Source organism: Jaculus jaculus, chromosome 6 (genome assembly GCF_020740685.1).
Source record: "Jaculus jaculus isolate mJacJac1 chromosome 6, mJacJac1.mat.Y.cur, whole genome shotgun sequence".
Lineage (NCBI taxonomy): Eukaryota > Metazoa > Chordata > Mammalia > Rodentia > Dipodidae > Jaculus > Jaculus jaculus.
In genome coordinates this window covers 27,845,823-27,865,534 of record NC_059107.1, presented here as the reverse complement: position 1 = coordinate 27,865,534, position 19,712 = coordinate 27,845,823, and the positions used below count along the sequence as shown (strand labels likewise).

The 19,712-nt window shown below is 49.6% G+C and overlaps 1 protein-coding gene across 1 annotated transcript in view; it reads left to right on the top strand.

Moving 5' to 3' along the window:
- Window positions 1–17,079, top strand: part of Stk10 (serine/threonine kinase 10) — a 110,309-nt gene extending 93,230 nt beyond the window's left edge. The window contains exons 14-19 of the mRNA XM_004665005.2: window positions 1,557–1,686; window positions 5,604–5,728; window positions 7,408–7,596; window positions 8,070–8,195; window positions 10,130–10,243; window positions 15,736–17,079. Coding sequence (XP_004665062.2) covers window positions 1,557–1,686; window positions 5,604–5,728; window positions 7,408–7,596; window positions 8,070–8,195; window positions 10,130–10,243; window positions 15,736–15,873 — 822 coding nt within the window. The 3' untranslated portion in view covers window positions 15,874–17,079. The remainder of the gene's footprint in view (window positions 1–1,556; window positions 1,687–5,603; window positions 5,729–7,407; window positions 7,597–8,069; window positions 8,196–10,129; window positions 10,244–15,735) is intronic.
- The last annotated feature ends 2,633 nt before the right edge of the window (window positions 17,080–19,712 follow it).

Below are 19,712 nucleotides of genomic sequence, written 5' to 3'. Positions count from 1 at the left end.
GTAAGGAGTGGAGCTGGAAGCGTGGTTCAGTGGTAAAGTGTGAGAGGCTGGTTTTGATCCCCAACACACAACACTCACCTGGAATGACGTCATTTTTGCAGTGGGAATAGCAGTCACATTTCGGACCTCACACCTCTCCCCTTTTAAAACTAAGTGGAGACTTTGGATGGACATACCATGTGTTGGCACCATCATTTCCCTCCTCCCTGCTCCCTTTGCACTCCGTGGGATTGCTGGTATTCACATGGGGTTGTGGGCTATGAGTTGCGAGAGCAGCAGTGAGTCACCGTGGGGGTGGGGCAATGCCTCTGGACATTCCCTTCCATTCTGTGGCCTTAACGATCTTTCCGCCTCCTCTTCCTCAAACTTCCCTGAGTCTTGGTGGGTGTGTTTTAAGTCTACATTAGTGTTGAACTCTCAGCAGCTTTTGGATTTCTGCTGTGGCGCGTTTTGAGTGTCCTCAGTGTCTGTCTCCATCACTGCGACGCTGGTTGTCAGGCTAGCCATGGGAGCAGCACCCTTGCTCATCTCACCAGTTCCTCTGTGGTTTCCCCTGGGCCCTGGCTGATGTGTGAGGGGTGGCTCATTTCCTGATAGGGAGTCAGCTATTTATTTATTTGTTTTTTTTAGGTAGGGTCTCACTCTAGCTCAGGCTGACCTGGAATTCACTCTGTAGTCTCGGAGTGGCCTCAAATTTCACAGTGATCCTCCTACCTCTGCCTCCCCAGTGCTGGGATTAAAGGCGTGCGCCAACACACCCGGCTAGCTATTTTTTCTTGTCATGTTGACAGATTTTGGTTGTCCTTGGTTCTCACTGTTTCTGATTTAATCACTGGAGTTATAGCATGGTTGAGTCCACTGTCATCTCTTCACATTCCTTTTGTTTGTTTTTTGCTTTTTTTTTTAAATTTATTTATTTATTTATTTGAGAACAACAGAGAAAGAGGCAGATAGAGAGAGAGAGAGAATGGGTGCACCAGGGCCTCCACCCACTGCAAACGAACTCCAGATGCGTGCTTCCTCTTGTGCATCTGTCTAACGTGGGTCCTGGGGAATTGAGCCTCGAACCAGGGTCCTTAGGCTTCACAGGCAAGCGCTTAACCGCTATTGCTTTTTTTTTGAGATAGCTCGGTTTGACCTGGAATTCACCCTGTAGTCCCAGGATGCCCTTGAACTCATGGTGTTCCTTCTATATAGGCCTCCCAAGCGCTAGGATTAAAGGTGTATGCTACAACACCCGGCCTTTTCACATTCTTTTTTTTTTTTAATGTTCATTATTACAACATGTTTCATATGGATACATCATTTGTTGGCACCCTCTTTTTTGGTTTTTTGTTTGTTTGTTTTTTGAGGTAGGGTCTCTCTCTAGCCCAGGCTGACCTGGAATTCACTATGTGGTCTCAGGATGGCCTTGAACCACGGCCATCCTCCTACCTCTGCCTCTCCCCACATTCTTGCTTCATTTACTCCTCTGGTCCCGATGACCTTCCTGCTGTTACAGGAGTCACCCAAGCGAGCCTGGGCACAGTCTTGTCCTTGTCCTCCCTTCCCTGTAGGACCGGGACTTTTTAGCCAAGCAGAAAGAGGACCTGGAGCTGGCCATGAAGAAGCTCACCATGGAGAACCGGCGTGAGATCTGCGAGAAGGAGCGCGAATGCCTGAACAGGAAGCAGGAGCTCCTTCGAGGTGGGGCCCGGGGTGGAGGAGGGGCACCCGGTCCCGCCATGTGGGGTGGGCAGCACGCAACTCCCGGCTCTTCTCCGTCCTTCATGGTGAAGGTAGAGGCAGTCCCCACCCCCACCAGACATGCAACAAGGCAAGCGTAGCAGTTGTCACCAGTACGGTGTGAGGTCATTCCAGAAGCCAAGGGGAAAGAAGAGGCGCAGGGACGTAGTGGGAATGTGAATAGGTGAGCCAGGTTAGGGGAGGGGGCATCGGCCCCTGGCAGCATCACCAGCGTGTAAACCTGCGGCGCACACTGACCAGCGCCCTGCCAGTCAGCGTTTGAACCTTGACCTCCGGCTGTCCTCGCTTTACCCCTGCAACTCAGGTCCAACCACTATCCTGATTGTTGTTGTTTTGAGGTAGGGTCTCACTCTAGCGCAGGCTGACCTGGAATTCACTGTGTAGTCTCAGGGTGGCCTTGAACTCATGGCGATCTCCTACCTCTGCCCTGAGTGCTGGGATTAAAGGTGTGCGCCACCATGCCCGGCTACTTTTGTTTTTTAGTGTTTTATATTTATTATTATTATTATCCTTTTAGAGAGAGTCAGAGGGAGAGAGAATTGACACACTCAGCCACTGCTTGCGCCACCTAGTGGGCATGTGCGACCTTGCGCTTGCCTCATCTTTGTGTGTCTGGCTGACGTGGGATCTGGAGAGTAGAACATGGATCCCTAGGCTTCACAGGAAAGTGCCTTAACCACTAAGCCACCTTCCCAGCCCTTTTTTAAATAGTGTTTTTGAAGCTGGGCATGGTGGCACATGCCTTTAATCCCAGCACTTGGGAGGCAGAGGTAGGAGAATTGCCATGAGTTCAAGGCCACCCTGAGATAACAGAGTTAATTCCAGGTCAGCCTGGACCAGAGTGAGACCCTACCTCGAGAAACCAAAAATAAATAAATAAATAAATAAAATAAATAAATAAAATAAAAAGTGTTTTTGAGGCAGGGTCTTACTGTAGCTCAGGCTGTCCTAGAACTCTGTGTGTAGTCCCAAGTGGTCTCAAATTCACCACAACCCTCCTACCTCTGCCTCCCCCACAAAACAAGTGTATTGAACAAAATCTCAGGACTTCTTATCTCCTGAGACCTCCTGCCTCCCACCCTGGTGGTAGATGTGCTTTCTCCTACCTCCTTCAAGGCTTCCTAGGAAAGGCTGGACAGGGTGCTTGAGCTATGTCGACACAGCTGACCTGTAACCTACTCTGAGCCTGACAGGCCCAGCCTGCCTGTTTGACCTCCTCCTCCTTGGCTTGTTCCTCCTGCTGGGCCCAGCTGCTGCCCACAGCACTATTGCATGTCCCCTCACCCACCCGTTTTGTCCCTGTTTTCCCACCCCTCCCTTAGATGCACCCTTAACCCTGTCTCCTTTCATTTTGATCCAACTCAGAGGATCGCAAAGCTTCATCACCTGGCAGTTAGTCATTGTTCTTCATTTTTCTCCATTCTCTGTAGGAGGGATTCCTGAGTTTTAGTAGCCCTTTAAATGTCTGTCTGTTTGCTTATTTACTTACGAGAGAGAGAGAGAGAGAGAGAGAGAGAGAGAGAGAGAGAGAGAGAATGGACATGCCAGGGCCTCTTGCCACTACAGATGAACTGCATACACCTGCGCCACATTGTTCATCTGGTTTTACGTAGGTATTGGGGAATCAAACCTGAGCCTTCACGCTTTGCAACCAAGTGTCTTTAACCACTGAGCCCTCTCTCCAGCCCCAGTAGCTCTTATCTTGCCACTGAAATCTGCCCTTCTCCAGCCATGGCTTTCCTCCTGAATTTAGATATGCACACAGCCATCTCCTTTTAGGAGGCCCCCCAGGCTTCTGCATGCTAATGAGGGACAGATCTCCTGGCTCCATTTCCCCTCCTTCTCCTACACAAGTCCTTCCATGAAGGGGAGATAGGTGCCCACTGCTGGAAGGTGTAGCCTGAAGGTGGGAACTGTGCTTACCTCCATGGTCCTGTGGGAGGGTATTGACACGAAAGGATGGGTGGTGGCCTGGCTATACTCGAAGGTAAGGTACCAGCACAATAGCATATGTTCTCTCTGGAGTGTATTTGGCCCTTCCTTGAAAACTTTGGTTTCACATGGGGACCTGGCTGGCCCCTGTAAGTGATGCTGGGCAAACCAGAGGCTTCTCCTGTATATTGACTGTATATTTAGGCTTACACATTCAGCATGCCAGAGGCTATTTCTTTGTGGCCTGAACTTAGGGCAAACTATGCCAAGTCAAGGACTGCTCAGGGTTTTATTATCTGCATGGGTCATTGTAAACCAAACCAGCTTTGTTGAAGTTTGCTTTAAAAAAAATAGGCATGGAGGCTTGTAAAAAGATTTTTAAAATTATATTTAATAAGCAGTGCATTCTTAGAGCACAAGTTGAATCAAGAAGTTGAAACCAGGCATGGTGGTGCACACCTTTAATCCCAGCACTCGGGAGGCAGAGGCAGGAGGATCGCTGTGAGTTTGAAGTCACCCTGAGACTACGGAGTGAATTCCTGGTCTGTCTGGGTGAGAGTGAGACTCTACCTCAGAAAACCAAAATAAATAAATAAAAGTTGATTTGGAGATTCTAAAAAAAAAAAAAAAAAGTGTATTGAGGACATGTGCCACCATGCACAGCCCATTATCCTAATTTTGTAGATGAGGGAACTAAGAATGATGATTTTTTGGTTGTATGCCAGGCTGCTTAAGGGGCTGTAAACAAAACCCCGCAGCCTGGGTGGCTGATAAAGATCACAAGTTTCCTACTCTAGTTCTAGAGGAGGCAAGGTGAAGGTACTAGCAGATGGTGCCCGCTGAGGACCTGCTTTCTTTCTTTGCCGTTTTTTTGGGGGGCGTGGTTTGAGGTAGGGTTTCCCTAAGGTCCAGGCTGACCTGGAATTCATTCTATCGCGGCCCGGTTAGGACCTGCTTTTTCTGATGGTATATTTCTCACCTTGTGGTCTCCACTTGGGCCCATTGGAAAAACAGAAGTGTGGTCTAGACTATACTTTAAAAAGTCTTCCAGGAGGGAGGAGGGTACTTAATAGGTTGGTATTGTATATATGTAAGTAGAATGATTGAGATGGGGAGGGGATATGATGGACAATGGAATTTTCAAAGGGGAAAGTGGGGGGGGGTGAGGGAGGGAGGATATTACCATGGGATATTTTTTATAGTCATGGAAAATGTTAATAAAAATTGAGAAGAAAAAAAAAAGTCTTCCAAGGCTGGAGAGATGGTTTAGCATTTAAGGCACATGCCTGCAAAGCCTGAGGACCCAGGTTCAATTCTCCAGGTCCCATTAAGCCAGATGCCTATGGTGGCACACGCATCTGGAGTTCATTTGCAGTGGCTAGAGTCCCTGGTGCGTCCGTTCTCTCTCTCCCTCTTTCTGTCTATAATAACCAAGTAAAGTAGTAGTAGTAGTAGTAATAATAATAATAATAATGAAAAACCTTCCAGCCAGGCATAGTGGTACACGTCTTCAATCCCAGCACTTGGGAGGCAGAGGTAGGAGGATCACAGGGAGTTTGAGGCCACCCTGAGACTATATAGTGAGTGAAAAAAAAAAAAAAAAACATAAAACTACCAAGGACATTCCGACCTCTGGGGTACGATTGTGCCCCTTGGTAAAGGTGGAAGCGGAGGTATAGAGAGGGTTTCTGGAGCTCTTACTGTCCTGGCCGGGCACTTGGAAGGCTTCCTGCTCCCCCTCACTCCCTGCTGAGACCAGCCATCCCTTGGGCTTTGGGGCAGCGTCTAGGGCTCAGCTCTGGTTGGGCAGCAGGTTGAGTGGCACCTTCAGTGTGAGGAGGCCTGGCAGAAGGAAGGGGCTGGGAGATCCGTTTAGTCTCTGGCTCTACCCGCTCCTGACCGGGCTGCTGCCATGTCCTCTGCAGAGCGGGAGGCGGCGCTGTGGGAGATGGAGGAGCGCCAGCTGCAGGAGAGGCACCAGCTGGTGAAACAGCAGCTCAAGGACCAGTACTTCCTGCAGCGGCACGATCTGCTCCGCAAGCACGAGAAGGTGAGGTGGCGCAGCGGGACTGGGGGGCGAGGCTGGGCACGAGGGCACGCCTTGTGGGTGCCATCTGTGCCCCCAGGAGGGGTCTGTGTGGCTGCGGGTCCCAGGAGGTCCTCCCAGCCGTCTTACTCCTCCTTGAGGGACCTGGAATGGGGGCAACCATGCGGGGGGACAGAGGGGGCAGGCAGCTCCCTCCTGACCCCAAACCTGGGGTGCAAGGTTGTCGCAGTCAGGTGTGCATTGCTGGCAGAAAACAACCCAGAGCAGCTTGTGGGGAGAAGGGTTTATTTTGGCTTCCAGACTTGAGGGGAAGCTCCATGATGGCAGGGAAAACGATGGCATGAGCAGAGGGTGGCCATCACCTCCTGGCCAACATCAGGTGGACAACAGCAACAGGAGACTGTGCCAAATGCTGGCCTGAGGAAGCTGGTTATAACACCCATAAACCTGCTTGCTCCCAACAATTCACTGCCTCCAAGAGGCGTTAATTCCCAAATTGCCATCAGCTGGGAACCTGGCTTTTGGAACCCCCTAAGCTTATACAGGACACCTGCATCAAACCAGCACAAAGGTGCTCTCACATTTTTCCACTTTCCTTCCTGTCTTTCCCGTTTTCGGTCTCCCATGCAGCCTCTCAGAATGTTTTTAGCTTTCCCCTTAGTACCACCTCTACCATAAAGCCTTCCTTCAGTCCTGGTGCCTGCTGAGGACCCCATCCCTTTCTGGCTAGAGCACCATCCACGTCTATACTCCCTGTTGTCCCCATAGTGGGGACAGTGACAGATCAATCAAGGTCCAGATGCACAGTAGCTGTGGGTGATTTCTGGTTCCTTATTAACGTGTGGTGATAAAAGTCAGCCCAGGGCCACAAGGGCTTAGAAAGGTGTCCAACCTGGGCAGCAACAAGTCAGGGAGGCTTTGTGAGGAGGTACCCCCACCCCTTACAGAGTTTGCCAACACAAGCAGATGTTAGGGAAAGGAGTAAATTCTTATTTATCCAGGCTGTTTACAAGAGGAATCCACATCTGCTCCCAATCACAGTGAACCATCCCATCTTATGTACACTTCGCATTGAGATAATTGATGATGAGCTGTTGTCACCAGTTAGATGAGGCAGTATTGAGAAGGTGAATCAGCTGTGTGTGGCACACACCTTTAATCCCATCACTCGGGAGGCAGATGTAGGAGGGTCTCTATGAGTTCGAGGCCACCCTGAGACTACAGAGTGAATTCCAGGTCAGTTTGGGTTAAAGTGAGACCCTACCTCAAAAAAAAAAAAAAAGAAAGAAAGAGAAAGGAACAGGGATGGAGGGATAGCTTAATGGTTAAACACATGCCTGTAAAGCCAAAGGGCCCAAGTTCGATTCCCCAGGACCCACGTAAGCCAGATGCACAAGGTGGCGCATGCATCTGGCGTTCATTTGCAATGGCTGAAGGCCCTGGTGCACTGAGCACCCATTGTCTCTCTCTCAAATAAATAGATAATAGTATAGTTTCTGTTGATTGTATATGTTTTCACATCCGTCTTTTGAAAAATAATCTAAGTCAGACCGTGGCAATCCAGGGACAGGAAGCATATGGAGTAGTAAATCAACAAGCACAGCCTCACTGTGCTGGCATCGCCTGCCATGTATTGCGCGACCTCCCTGTGACCAACGTGGCCCTGGCTGGTGTCCCCTCAGGAGCGGGAGCAGATGCAGCGCTATAACCACCGCATGCTGGAGCAGCTGAAAGTCAGGCAGCAGCAGGAGAAGGCCCGGCTGCCCAAGATCCAGAGGAGCGAGGGCAAGACCCGCATGGCCATGTTCAAGAAGAGCCTGCACATCAACGGGGCGGGCAGTGCCTCGGAGCAGCGCGAGAAGATCAAGCAGGCAGGAACCGCGCCTGGTGCGCTGCGGCGCGTGGGAGTGGGGACAGAACCGGCCTTGGAACCGCTTGGGCCTTGTACGGTGGGGGGGTGATTGTAAAGTATCCAGTGTGGCACAGGGTCTTGGGAGGGGTTACAGAACCCAGTCACAGCCTGGAAGCTTCACTAGCTCACAGAGCATCTCCCCTGGGGGACAGAGTCCTTGGGCAAGAGAGCTTGTCCTTTGCCGATGCCGTTCACACACGCAACTTCCTGGGCTCTCACCCGTCACCCCTCTTTCATGTCTCTCACGTGACTCTTGTCCCTGTGATTCCTGCGTACACTGTCCTAACACACGTCACATGACTACGTCAGGTCCCTAACCCATCGGGGCTCCTTGAAGACTGAGGCTGGGTTGTCCACGCAGGTCAACGATCACAGCAGAGGGGGCACAGGCTGAGGTGGGCACCTGGCCCAGTGTCCCCTTGTCTTGTGTAGTTCTCCCAGCAGGAGGAGAAGAGACAGAAGGCTGACCGGCTACAGCAGCAGCAAAAACATGAGAACCAGATGCGGGACATGGTGGCACAGTGTGAGAGCAACCTAAGTGAACTGCAGCAGCTGCAGGTAACCCCCCTCTCCCCGTACCTCAGTTTCCCCCAAGCAGTGGATATGTGGGTCCAAAGGCTCCACAGAAGCAAGGCTCCTGGCCACACAAGCCCGTATAGACAGGTTCCAATCTGCTGTCAGGCTATGTGACTTTGGATGAATCGTATTACCCTAAGAAGCCACAGTATTCATATAAAATGGCCATGGCTCCTGTTTGGCCAGACTGGCGTGTGTGGGTTTGTGAATGCCATGCCCAGAGCCTGTTTTGGGAAATGCACTTCTTTTCTTTATCTCTGCCTCCCGAGTGGGATGAAAGGTGTGTGCCCCCATGCCCAGCTTGGGAAATGTACTTCTGTGGAAATCCTTGGCCCCTTCTAGCACCCTGGCTTCTAGTTTGTGTCTGGCCTGGAGGAGGTTGCCCATCAAAACTTGACAGCTTGGCCCTCCAACAGCTAGAGAGCCTAAAGGCTCACTTCCAGGAGCTGGTATTTGGAGCCTCCTTGTGGTGGAATGGAGCATTGCCCCTGAAGGATGGGGTCGACTCCAGCCTCTGTGGGTTTCAAGACATTGCTTAGGCCACTGGATTCATGTGGCAATTTCATTTTTTCTAAAAAAAAAAAAAAAATTCTTTTTTCTGGGCATGGTGGCACATTTCTTTAATCCCAGAACTTGGAGGCAGAGGTAGGAAGATCGCTGTGAGTGCCAGGCCAGCCTGAGACTACATAGTGAATTCTGGGTCAGCCTGGGTTGGAGTGAGACTCTACCTCAACGAACAAAAAAAGAAAAAGAAAAAAAAAGTATTTGTTTATTTTTGAGCAGAGAGAGACAGAGTATAGGCAAGTTAGGGTCTATTGCTTCTGCAAACAGCCTCTGGATGCATCTGGCTTTACGTAGGCACTGGGCCAGCAAGCTGGGATTAAAGATATGTGCCATCACGCCTGGCTAATGTGGTAATATATATATTTTTAAATATTTTATTTATTTCAGTTTTATTATCATTTATTTATTTGAGAGAGGCAAATACAGAATGGGTATGTCCAGACACATGCACCACCCTGTGCATGTGGCTCACATGGGTCCTGGGGAATCAAACCTAGGTCCATTGGCTTTGCAGGCAAGTGCCTTAGCCACTAACCCATCTCTCTAGACCTATTTTATTTGTTTGCACTCAGAGAGAGATAATGGACGCCCAAGGGCCTCTAGCCACTACAAACTCCAGATGCATGTGCTACTTTGTAGACATAGCTTTACATGGGTACAAGAGAACTGACCCCCAGGTCATTATGCTTTGCAGGCAAGCGCCTTAATCACCAAGTCATTTGTCCACCCCCAGGTTTTTTTGGGGGGAGGGGGATTTTTGGTGTTTTGGTTTTCCAAGGTAGGGTCTCATTCTAGTCCAGGCTGACCTGGAACTCACTATGTATTGTCAGGGGGGCCTCAAACTCATAGCAGTCCTCCTACCTCTGCCTCCCAAGTGTTGGGATTAAAGCCGTACGCCACCACGCCCGGCTTAGGTGATATTTTTAGTAGGAGAATGTTTAAAGAACTGATAGATGGTGAGATATTCTATACACATTGAAATGAAAATTACATAAGGAACCAATGCTTTGTAGAAACGAAACAGTCAGGCGTGGTGGCGCATGGACTCAGGAGCCAGAAGTAGGATGATTGTGAGTTCGAGGCCACCCTGAGACTATACATAGTGAATTCCAGGTCAGCCTGGGCTAGAGCGAGACCCTACCTTAAACTGTTGTTACCCGTTAGTGCTCTGGAATACTCCTCTGGGCACCAGCTGGTGCAAGTGCCTTTCATGTGCAGAGCCATGGGTAAGTGGGTCTGTGATCGGGGAAGCGTGTGATAAACACAGGGTGGCAGTGCCCTCAAGGCTTCAGCGGGTCTCACCCTGCACAGCCTCTGCCTCCTCAGCCTCACACCTGTCTTCCCCGTTCCAGAATGAAAAGTGTCACCTGTTGGTCGAGCACGAGACCCAGAAACTGAAGGCCCTGGACGAGAGCCACAACCAGAGTCTGAAGGAATGGCGGGACAAGCTCCGGCCACGCAAAAAGGTAATCGCTGAGCTGGTGGCTGTCCAAGGCGCGGCCAGGACACCTTGGGCCGCCTGGTTTTCAATTTTCGGATCTTTGCTTTGTGGCTTCTTGTTCTGAATTTTGGCAGTTCTCCCACGGCAAGAACAGTAGCCTCGGGCACTGGGCCGTATTGTCCTCCTCAGAGGATTCCTGCCTCCCTGGTGGGCACAGAGAGCCTGCTGTGGGCTGAAGTCAGTCGTGTTGCCATGCAGAAGCCTAGCTTCTGGAAAATGGCCCTCAGGGGAAGTCCGTGTGTAAGGTCAGAGGCCAGCCAAACCAGAGTGTTTCCTGTCTGCAGTAGCTTCCCACCTTAGTGTGCATGGCATTACTGGCTGCACACTTTGAGTGGAGGCATGAAACACTCAGAGGGGAATCCTAGGCTGGAGAGATGGCTTAGCGGTTAAGGCATTTGCCTGGAAAGTCAAGGGACCTTGGTTCGATTCCCCAGGACCCATGTAAGCCAGATGCACAAGGAGGTGCATGCGTCTGGAGTTCATTTGTAGTGGCTAGAGACCCTGGCGCGCCCATTCTCTCTCTCCTCTGTACCTCTTTGTTTCTCTCTCTCTCTCTCTCAAATAAATAAATAAGAATAAAGTAAAAAATATTATTAAAAGAATAAAATGCTTAGAGGCAGGGCGCTTGCCCAGCAAGTGTGATACTCTCCGCTCTGTATCTAGCACCACAACAAACAGTCCTGCCCTTAGCAGTTTAGGACACGCCCCTTATCCTGCTATGGTGAGTGTTCAGAAGTCTGACGGGGACAGGAGAGATGGCTCCGTGGTTTATTTGGTTTTATTTGTAGGGTCTCACTCTAGTCCAGGCTGACCTGGAATTCACTATGTAGTCTCAGGGTGGCCTCGAACTCACAGTGATTCTCCTACCTCTGCCTCCCAAGTGCTCAGAAAAAGAAAAAAAAAGAAATAGACTGGTTGGCCAAAGAATTGGGTACCCAGACCTCATCAAGTGTGTCACACAAGATTAATCCTCACAGGGCCCCGTGCGCACGTTCATCTGTAAAGTAGAGCTTTCTGTATTGTACAGTGTCATCCAAAAAGTCATCAGCCCAAAACACTGATCAAAGGCATTCTCACTCTGAAACTCTGAGCAGAGAGATGCCCTAATTCCACTTGACCTTGTACCCCACACAACCTAATGTCCTCAAGTTTGTTTGGTATCACACATTCCTGCCCTGTTAGCCGGCCCTGTGGTCTGGGTAAGAGGCAGCCACCCACTTCAGCTGGGTAGTGGCCTTGAAAGTCCTTGAACCGAGGTTGCCCTTCAGGGCTAATGGTGTCTTGCAGCCAGCCAGGGCCCCAGACCTTCCTGTGTTTATCCCTGTCTGTTAGGCATGACCTTCCGGCATGTCTGATACTCAGTGTTCCTGCTAAGTCTTGCATTGGGAAACGAGGGTCTGGATGTCTTACCCTCAGTGTCTGTGTCCTGGCCACTTTTATTTTTGGGGGCGATGGGGGGAATTCGAGGTAGGGTTTCACTGTAGCCCAGGCTGACTTGGAGTTCACTATGTAGTCTCAGGGTAGCCTCGAACTCACAACAATCCTCCTACCTGTGCCTCCCGAGTGCTGGGATTAAAAGGCGTGTGTCAACATGCCCAGCGCTGGCCACAGTTTAACAGAATCTGAAATGAACGGTCACCTTTCTTACCAGCTACGTGGGGTCTCATAGCCTGGAGGGGGGTCTGGGCTCCTGGAGGCACTGCAGGGGTAGATGTGCTTGGGGCACTGGAGCTCACTTGGCCTGTGGCACCTCAGGGTAGAAGTCCATGCCAGCTACCTTTCTACCTTTCTCTGTCCTTTTAGACTGTTAAAGCAGGGTGAGCGCAGTGCTGCCGATGGACCAGGTCTGACTTATCCACCTGCTTTTCTCAGTAAAAGTTTATTGAAACACGCCTCTCTCACTTCCATTTTGTCAGTAGCTGTGGGCTGGTTAAAGTGTTTGCCTGCAAAGCCTAATGACCCGGGTTCCATTCCCCAGTACCCACGTAAAGTCAAATACACAAAGTGGTGCACACCTCTGGAGGTCATTTGCGGCAGCTAGAGGCCCTGGCATGCCCATTCTCTCCCCGCCTCCCCACCTGTTTCTCTCGCCTTACAAAATAAATAAAAATATTTTAGAAATAAACTGGGCATGATGGCACACGCCTTTAATCCCAGCACTTGGGAGGCAGAAGTAGGAGGATGGATCGCTGACTTCAAGGCCAGCCTGAGACTACAGAGTGAGTTCCAGGTCAGCCTGGGTTGCAGTGAGACCGTACCTTGAAAAACCAAAAAGAAAAAAAGGAAAGAAAAAAGGAAGCAGAGAGCCTGGCTGGAAGCAAGGCTAGAACTATAACCCTGAAGGCCCTCCCACAGCGACCGCCTCCAGCAGCCGTGCCTCCCTTCCCAAAGGTGCCACAAATTCCCCAAGGAGTCTCGCCAGCTCAGGGACTAAGCGCTCTCAAGTGCATGAGTCTGCAGGGCATGTTTTATGTACAAGCCAGGACAGGACCCAAATCTAACACAAAACTCACTTATTTTGCCTGCCGTGGTGGTACATGCCTTTTATCCCAGCACTCAGGAGGCAGAGGTAGGTGGATTGTCATGAGTTCAAGGCTACCCTGAGAATACATAGTGAATTCCAGGTCAGCCTGAGCTAGAGTCAGACCTTACTTCGAAAAACCAAAAAGGAAAAAAAAAAAATCATTTATTTTTCATACCTCTTACACATAACCAGAAGATAATTTCATATAGTATTTTATTTATTTATTTTTCTTCCAAGTTTTTATTAACAACTTCCATGATTATAAAAAATACCCCATGGTAATACCCTCCCTCCCTCAACTTTCCCCTTTGAAATTCCCTTCTCCATCATACGCCCCCCCATCTCAATCAGTCTCTCTTTTACTTTTGATGTCATGATCTTTTCCTCCTATAGTATTTTTTTTTTTTTTTTTTTTTTAGCACATCAGCCTTTTGATTGCCAGCCATCACATGAGGTCAGAGGTGGAATTTTCCACTCGTTGACATCATACTGATACTCAGAACTTTTTAGATTTTGAAACACTTTAGATTTTCAGGGTAGGGATACTCAACCTGTACTTAAGCCAATTACTAAGCCTCTTTGTGCTTAAATGGTAGTAGAAAATATGCTTAAATTAGTATTCCTAAAGCACAGGTCATAACTGGTGGCTCATGGGCTGGAATGGTTTACAGACATATTAGATTTGGCCAATATAGTGATTTTAATTTGGGGGCTTTTTTCTTTTCCTTTTTGATTTTTCAAAGTAGGGTGTCACTCTAGCCCAGGCTGATCTGGAATTCACTATTTGGTCTCAGGTTGGCCTTGAGCTCACAGTGATCCTCCTACCTCAGCCTCCCAAATTCTGGGATTAAAGGTATGTGCCTGGCAATTTTTAGTTTTTTGAGTTAGGGTCTCATACTAGCCCAGGCTGACCTGAAATTCACTGCGTCTGGAACCCTCCATGACCCTCATACCGCTGCCTACCAAGTGCTGGGATTAAAGGCGTGTGATGCCATGCCCAGCCTCAGGCTTTTTTTTTTTTTTAAAGATTTTTATTTATTTATTTATTAGAGACAGAGAGAGATAGGAGAATGGGCATGCCATGGCCTCTAGCCACTGCAAACATATTCCAGATGCATGCACCATCTTGTGCATCTGGCTTATGTGGGACTTGGAGAATCAAACCTGGGTCCTCAGGCCTCACAGGAATGTGCCTTAACTGCTCAGCCATCTTCTTCCAGCCCCTCAGTTTTTTTCAATAGTCTTATTTATTTGCATGTGTGTGTGTGTTAAATAAGTAAGTATAAGAGTATACCAGAGTCTTGCCACTGCAAACAAATTCCAGATTTATGCCACTTTTTGCATCAGGCTTTACACGGATGCTGGGGAATTGAACCCAGGTCAACAGGCTTTGCAAGTAATTTGAGACTTTAACTACTGACCTATTTCCCCAGCCCCAGGTTTGGTTTTTTTTTTTGAGGTAGGGTCTCGCTCTAGCTCAGGCTGGCCTTGAATTCACGGCAATCCTCCTACCTCTGCCTTCCCAGTGCTGGGATTAAAGGAGTGCGCAGCCATGCCTGGCTGGGTAGTTTTGTTTTCTCAAGGTAGGGTCTTGCTGTAACCCAGGCTGACCTGGAATTCACTAGGTACTCTCAGAGCGGCCTCAAAATCATGGTGATCCTCTGACCTCTGCCTCCTGAGAGCTGGGATTAGAGGCATGCACCATCATGCCTGTCTCCCACTTTTTTTTAAAAAAAGCTACCAACCTTTAAGTAAAGAATTTATAGAAACATGTATTTCCAAATTCTTCCTTGATAACCTGTCTGACTGTGGAGACACCACTGTGTTTTCTGTGTCTATTAACTAGTGCTTATGATCAGAGAGACCTTAAGAAGTCTTTCTAATAGCATTCATTGTATCTGGATAGACTCATGCATGCCTGGGGGAAACTGCTCAGAAACTTTGCCCACCTTACATCTTCAGAATCAGACCCTCAGAGGGGGTAGTGGGGCATGTCTTATGAAAAGAACTCCCTGAGGAGCTGGAGAGATGGCTTAGTGGTTAAGGCATTTGCCTGCAAAGCCTAATGATTCAAGTTCAATTCCCCAGTACCCACATAGAGCCAGATACACAACATGGTGCAAGCATCTGGAATTCATTTGCAGTGGCTGGAGGCCCTGCATAAATAAAAATATTTTAAAAAGAAAAAGAACGTAAGCAAGCTGGGCATGGTGGTGCACGCCTTTAATCCCAGTACTCACTTTGAGTTCAAGGCCAGTCTGAGACTACAAAGTGAATTCCAAGTCAGCCTGGGCTATAAGCAAGACCCTTCCTCGAAAAACCAAAATAAACAAACAAATAAAAAACTGGGTGGGGTGTGCCTGGAGAGATGGCTTAACAGTTAAGGCACTTGCCTGAAAAGCAAAAGGACCCAAGTTCTATTGTCCAGGACCCACATACGCCAGACACACAATGGGATACATGTGTCTGGAGTTTGTTTGCAGCAGCTGGAGGCCGTGGCTCTCTCTACCTCCCTCTCTGTCTGTATCTCTCTCTATTTCTCAGATAAATAAAAATAAAATATTTGAAAAAAAACAAACAAAATAAAAAGACAGAAAAACTACCACCCCACAGGTTTCTGTGGAAATGTTCCATACATGGAACCATGGGCATTTCTGGCCTCTTACTGTCAGATCACTCTCCCCATCTCCTCTCCTTTTTCTCTTTTCATCTGGTAGTTTCCTGCCAGGACAGTCCTATGGGCATTTTGCCATCAGGAAGCTCTTGAAGGCAGTTGGCAAGAGGAAGAAGGTGCGGGTACTTAACCCACGGAGGGAAGACGTCTTCGCCACTGGACTCCCTGAACTGCAGTGCTCAGGAGAAGGCCGTGCCAGTGGCGGGGTGGGGTCCTGTGGGTGGAGACCCACTGAGAGCCATCTGCCCTCTCCCCCTAGGCTCTGGAAGAGGACTTGAACTTGAAGAAGAGGGAACAGGAAATGTTCTTCAAACTCAGCGAGGAGGCAGAGGTGGGCCCCACCGCATCCAGCAGAACTAGCAAGCTCGTCCACTATAGCTCTGCGGATGCTTCCTAACGGCGCCCCAGCACCGCCGCCACCGCGCCCCACCACGCCATGGCAGACAGCACGGCCTTGGGGCAGCCTCCAGGGCCTCCCATCCTCGGTGAACAAAGCTACTCAGGACCTGCTTCCCTCTTGCTCCTGTGCCAGCTGGAAGCCAGCCCCCGGGCCTGTGCTCCAGTGTCCCCTCTTTCTTGTTCACTATTGGAGGGCGCGGTGTCCTCAGGTGAAACTGATGCATGTCCTCATCGAGCCCAGAGCCCATCCAGTGGAAGTGACTGGGCCTTTGGGGCCAGGGGCCAGGGGGAACGGGTGTGCCCCTCCTGTTTGCCAAAACACCAGCTTTGCTGTCTCGCTCTGCTCGTGACGTCACTGCGGACTCACCCTCCTGAAGTCCTCGTGGCTTCTCGGCGAGTCCCCGCAGTGCCAGGCGGCAGCCACTGTGGTTTCCAGCAGCCATCTGCTCAGTGGTCCTCCAGTCCCTGGATCCCCCAGTTCGCTTTCTGTTGATGCAAAGCACTGTGTTTGGGGAACCAGGGCATGGGGAAGAGGGAGGCCTGAAGCATTCTAACATTTTATTCTGATTTCTGCCACCTCGTGCCATCCCCCGTGCTCACTCCCACGCCCCCACGCACATGTGCACACACAGGACCCTGCCCCCCAGTACTGCCTGAGCCACTGGGCATGTTGAGCAGCGCAGTTGGTGGGGTGCCCACTGAGTGCTGGCATGGGAGCCCACAGAAGGTACATTCCGTCTGCCACTCTGCGACTCATTTGGCCCCATGCAGAATGCTGTGGTCAGGGATAAAGCGTCCTCCACACACGACGCCCACAGCCCAGTGTATGCCCATCTTACTGTGGGTGCCAATGGGGAGATTCTTGCCCTTTGCCCTGGTCTCCCTGCCTTGGTCCAGAAGACCCACTGGACATTTCAGACCAAGTCTGGCCATCACTGGGGCTTCTCTTCAAGAAGAAACGCCCTGCCCCAGGAGGGGTCGCAAGCAAAGGTTCTGAGCTTACTGTGGGTTCCGGGTCTTCAGGTTGCTCAGGTGGTTTAACTAGGTGCTGACCCCTACAGGATGCCAAGTGTGTACCCCCAACCAAAGCATCCCACCTGTGTTCACTTACAGAGCAAACCTTTCTTCACTGATGTCTAATTGCTCCTTTCATATAACCTAAATGTCTGCCTGCTTCAGAAAGATGTGTATGCTTTTAAAAAAAAATATTTTTTTTTTTGAGGCAAGTCCAACAGACAGCCTGTTTTGTTTTGTTTTTGTTTTTTTTTGGTTTTTCAAGGTAGGGTCTCACTCTACTCCAGACTGACCTGGAACTCACTATGAAGTCTCAGGGTGGCCTCAAACTCACTGCAATCCTCCTCCCCTGCCTCCCGAGTGGAGTGCTGGGATTAAAGGCGTGCGCAACCACACCTGGTGGCCTTACTTTTTTTAATGCGAGAGCGAGAGACAGAGAGTGTGTGAGAATTGGTGCGCCAGCACCTCCAGCCACTGCAAACTCCAGACGCGTGTGCCCCCTGTGTGACCTTGCACGCTTGCATCACTGGCTTACATGGGACCTGGAGAGCAGAACATGAGTCCTTAGGCTTCACAGGTAAGCGCCTTAACTGCTAAGCCATCTCTCCAGCCCGTGTGTGTGTGTGTGTGTGTGTGTGTGTGTGTGTGTGTGTTTAAGTCCCTCTCCACCAGGCATGGTGATGCATGCCTTTAATCTCGGCACATGGGAGGCAGAGGTAGGAGGATTAAGGCCAGGTTGGGACCACAGAGTGAGTCAGCCTGGGATAGAGTGAGAACTTACCTCAAAAAAAACAAAAAAGGTCTTAAGCACTCAGGAGGCAGAGGTAGGATCACCATGAGTTCAAGACCAGCCTGAGTCTGCATAGTAAATTCTAGGTTAGCCAGGGCTAGAGGAAGACCCTACCTTGAGAACAAAAAAAAAGTCTTAAAGCCCCCCTCCTCTCTAATGGTGATGGTGATGGTGAGGCGTCATAGGCGGTTGAGTGTCACGATGGGTGACCAACACCCCAAGAGAAGTTTTCCTCCTCTACTCCTAAGTGCTTGGACACGTTTTCCTCAAGTATTTCTTCCCTGTCCCAGATCTTAAGCACAGGAAAGCCATAGTTCTCAGGTTAGTAAGCATGTGAGTCCTGCCCACCAATGGTCTGTCCGGTCTCTTTGGTGCTGGAGGACACAAGTTGGCAACAGCATAATCCGTACCTCCACCAGCTCCCCAGAGATGGCAAGTGGGCAGGGGGAGGCCGGCCTTTGTCCTCTGTTGTTTATAATGCCCCTTGGCTTTTGCTGTTTGTTTTGTGTTGTTGAGGTCGGGTCTCACTCTAGCCCGGGCTGACCTGGAATTCACTATGGAGTCTCAGGGTGGCCTCGAACTCACAGCGATCCCCCAACTTCTGCCTCCCGGATGCTGGGAATGTCCCCTGTTTTGTAGTCACGGGTGTGACAGTGAGATACTAGTTGTAATGCTAGTGTAGTTCAGGCAAAGTTGTTGGTCATTTTTTTTTTGTCACTCATTGTGCCCTGGTCCTTTACGGGATTGCTGCTGCCTTGCCTAGAGTCACCTGAGCCCTGACTGCGCCACTGCGCCTTTTTGGATGGGATCCGGCCTGGTCTGCCAACATGGCCTCAGTGCAGCCCCCTTTGCTGAGAAAGCCCATGCAGTATTCCTTGTGCCTGTGCTAATGTTTTCTGTACGAGGGACAGACAGAAATGTTTCTCTTTTTTATTCTTGTGTTTTAGCAGAATAAGTATAACTAACTTATATTTCACTTTATGAAGGATAGAAGTTATTTTTATGCGGTTTCTAAACTTTACATGAAACTCTTCCAAATCGTTCCCTGCCAATGAAAACATTAATATGCTTCTAATAAAAGAGCGAGGTAATTTGTATTTGCAGTGGTTCTTTCTAACGGGGGTGGGGAAGCAGGGCGTGTCTGCTCATGTGTGCTTAGCAAGCAAGGGTTCACTCTGAGTACACAGATGCCTCTCATATCTCTGACAGCAAGTCAGACTCTGGGATTTCTTTTTGTTTTTGTTTTTCCGAGGTAGGGTCTCGCTCTAGCCCAGGCTGACCTGGAATTCACAATGTAGTCTCAGGGTGGCCTTGAGCTCATGGAGATACTCCTCTTATCTCTGCCTCCTGAGTGCTGGGATTCAAGGCGACCACCACCATGCCCGGCTCTGGGATTTCTTTTTCTTTATTTACTTAAGAGAGAATGAGTGCACCAGGGCCTCTAGCCACTGCAAACAAACTCCAGTTGTATGCCCACCTTGTGTATAGTAGGGAATCAAACTTGGGTCCTTAGGCTTTGCAGGCAAGCTCCTTAACTGCTGAGCCGTCTCTCCAGCCCAGACTCAGGGATTTCTATTGTTGGGTGGGTGGGTGTGGCCATGTTCTTTCCAGGTATCCATTCTAATTTAGCAATATGAAAACTCATATCAGTGATTTCAATAAGGAGATCTTATCTTCAGGTTACAGATAAAGAAATGAGCCAGCCCCTTGCTAAGGGGTCTGGCCAACCTCACATGGCTAAATAGCACCTATAGAATTCAAGGGACTTTCTCTCATTCTTGTGGTCAGCGTACCTCCATCCAAATGCTTGTTAACTAATCAAGGGCACAGACACTACTGTCATCATTTCTGCTACATGTAAAAGAATTTATAAACTGGGTGTGCTGGAGCACGCTTTTAATCCCAGCACTCAGGAGGCAGAGGTATTAGGATCTCCGTGAGTTTTAGGTAAGCCTGGAACTACAGAGTGAATTATAGGTCAGCCTGGGGCAGAGGGTTTAGCTCAGTGGTAGAATGCCGGCTTTGCATGTATA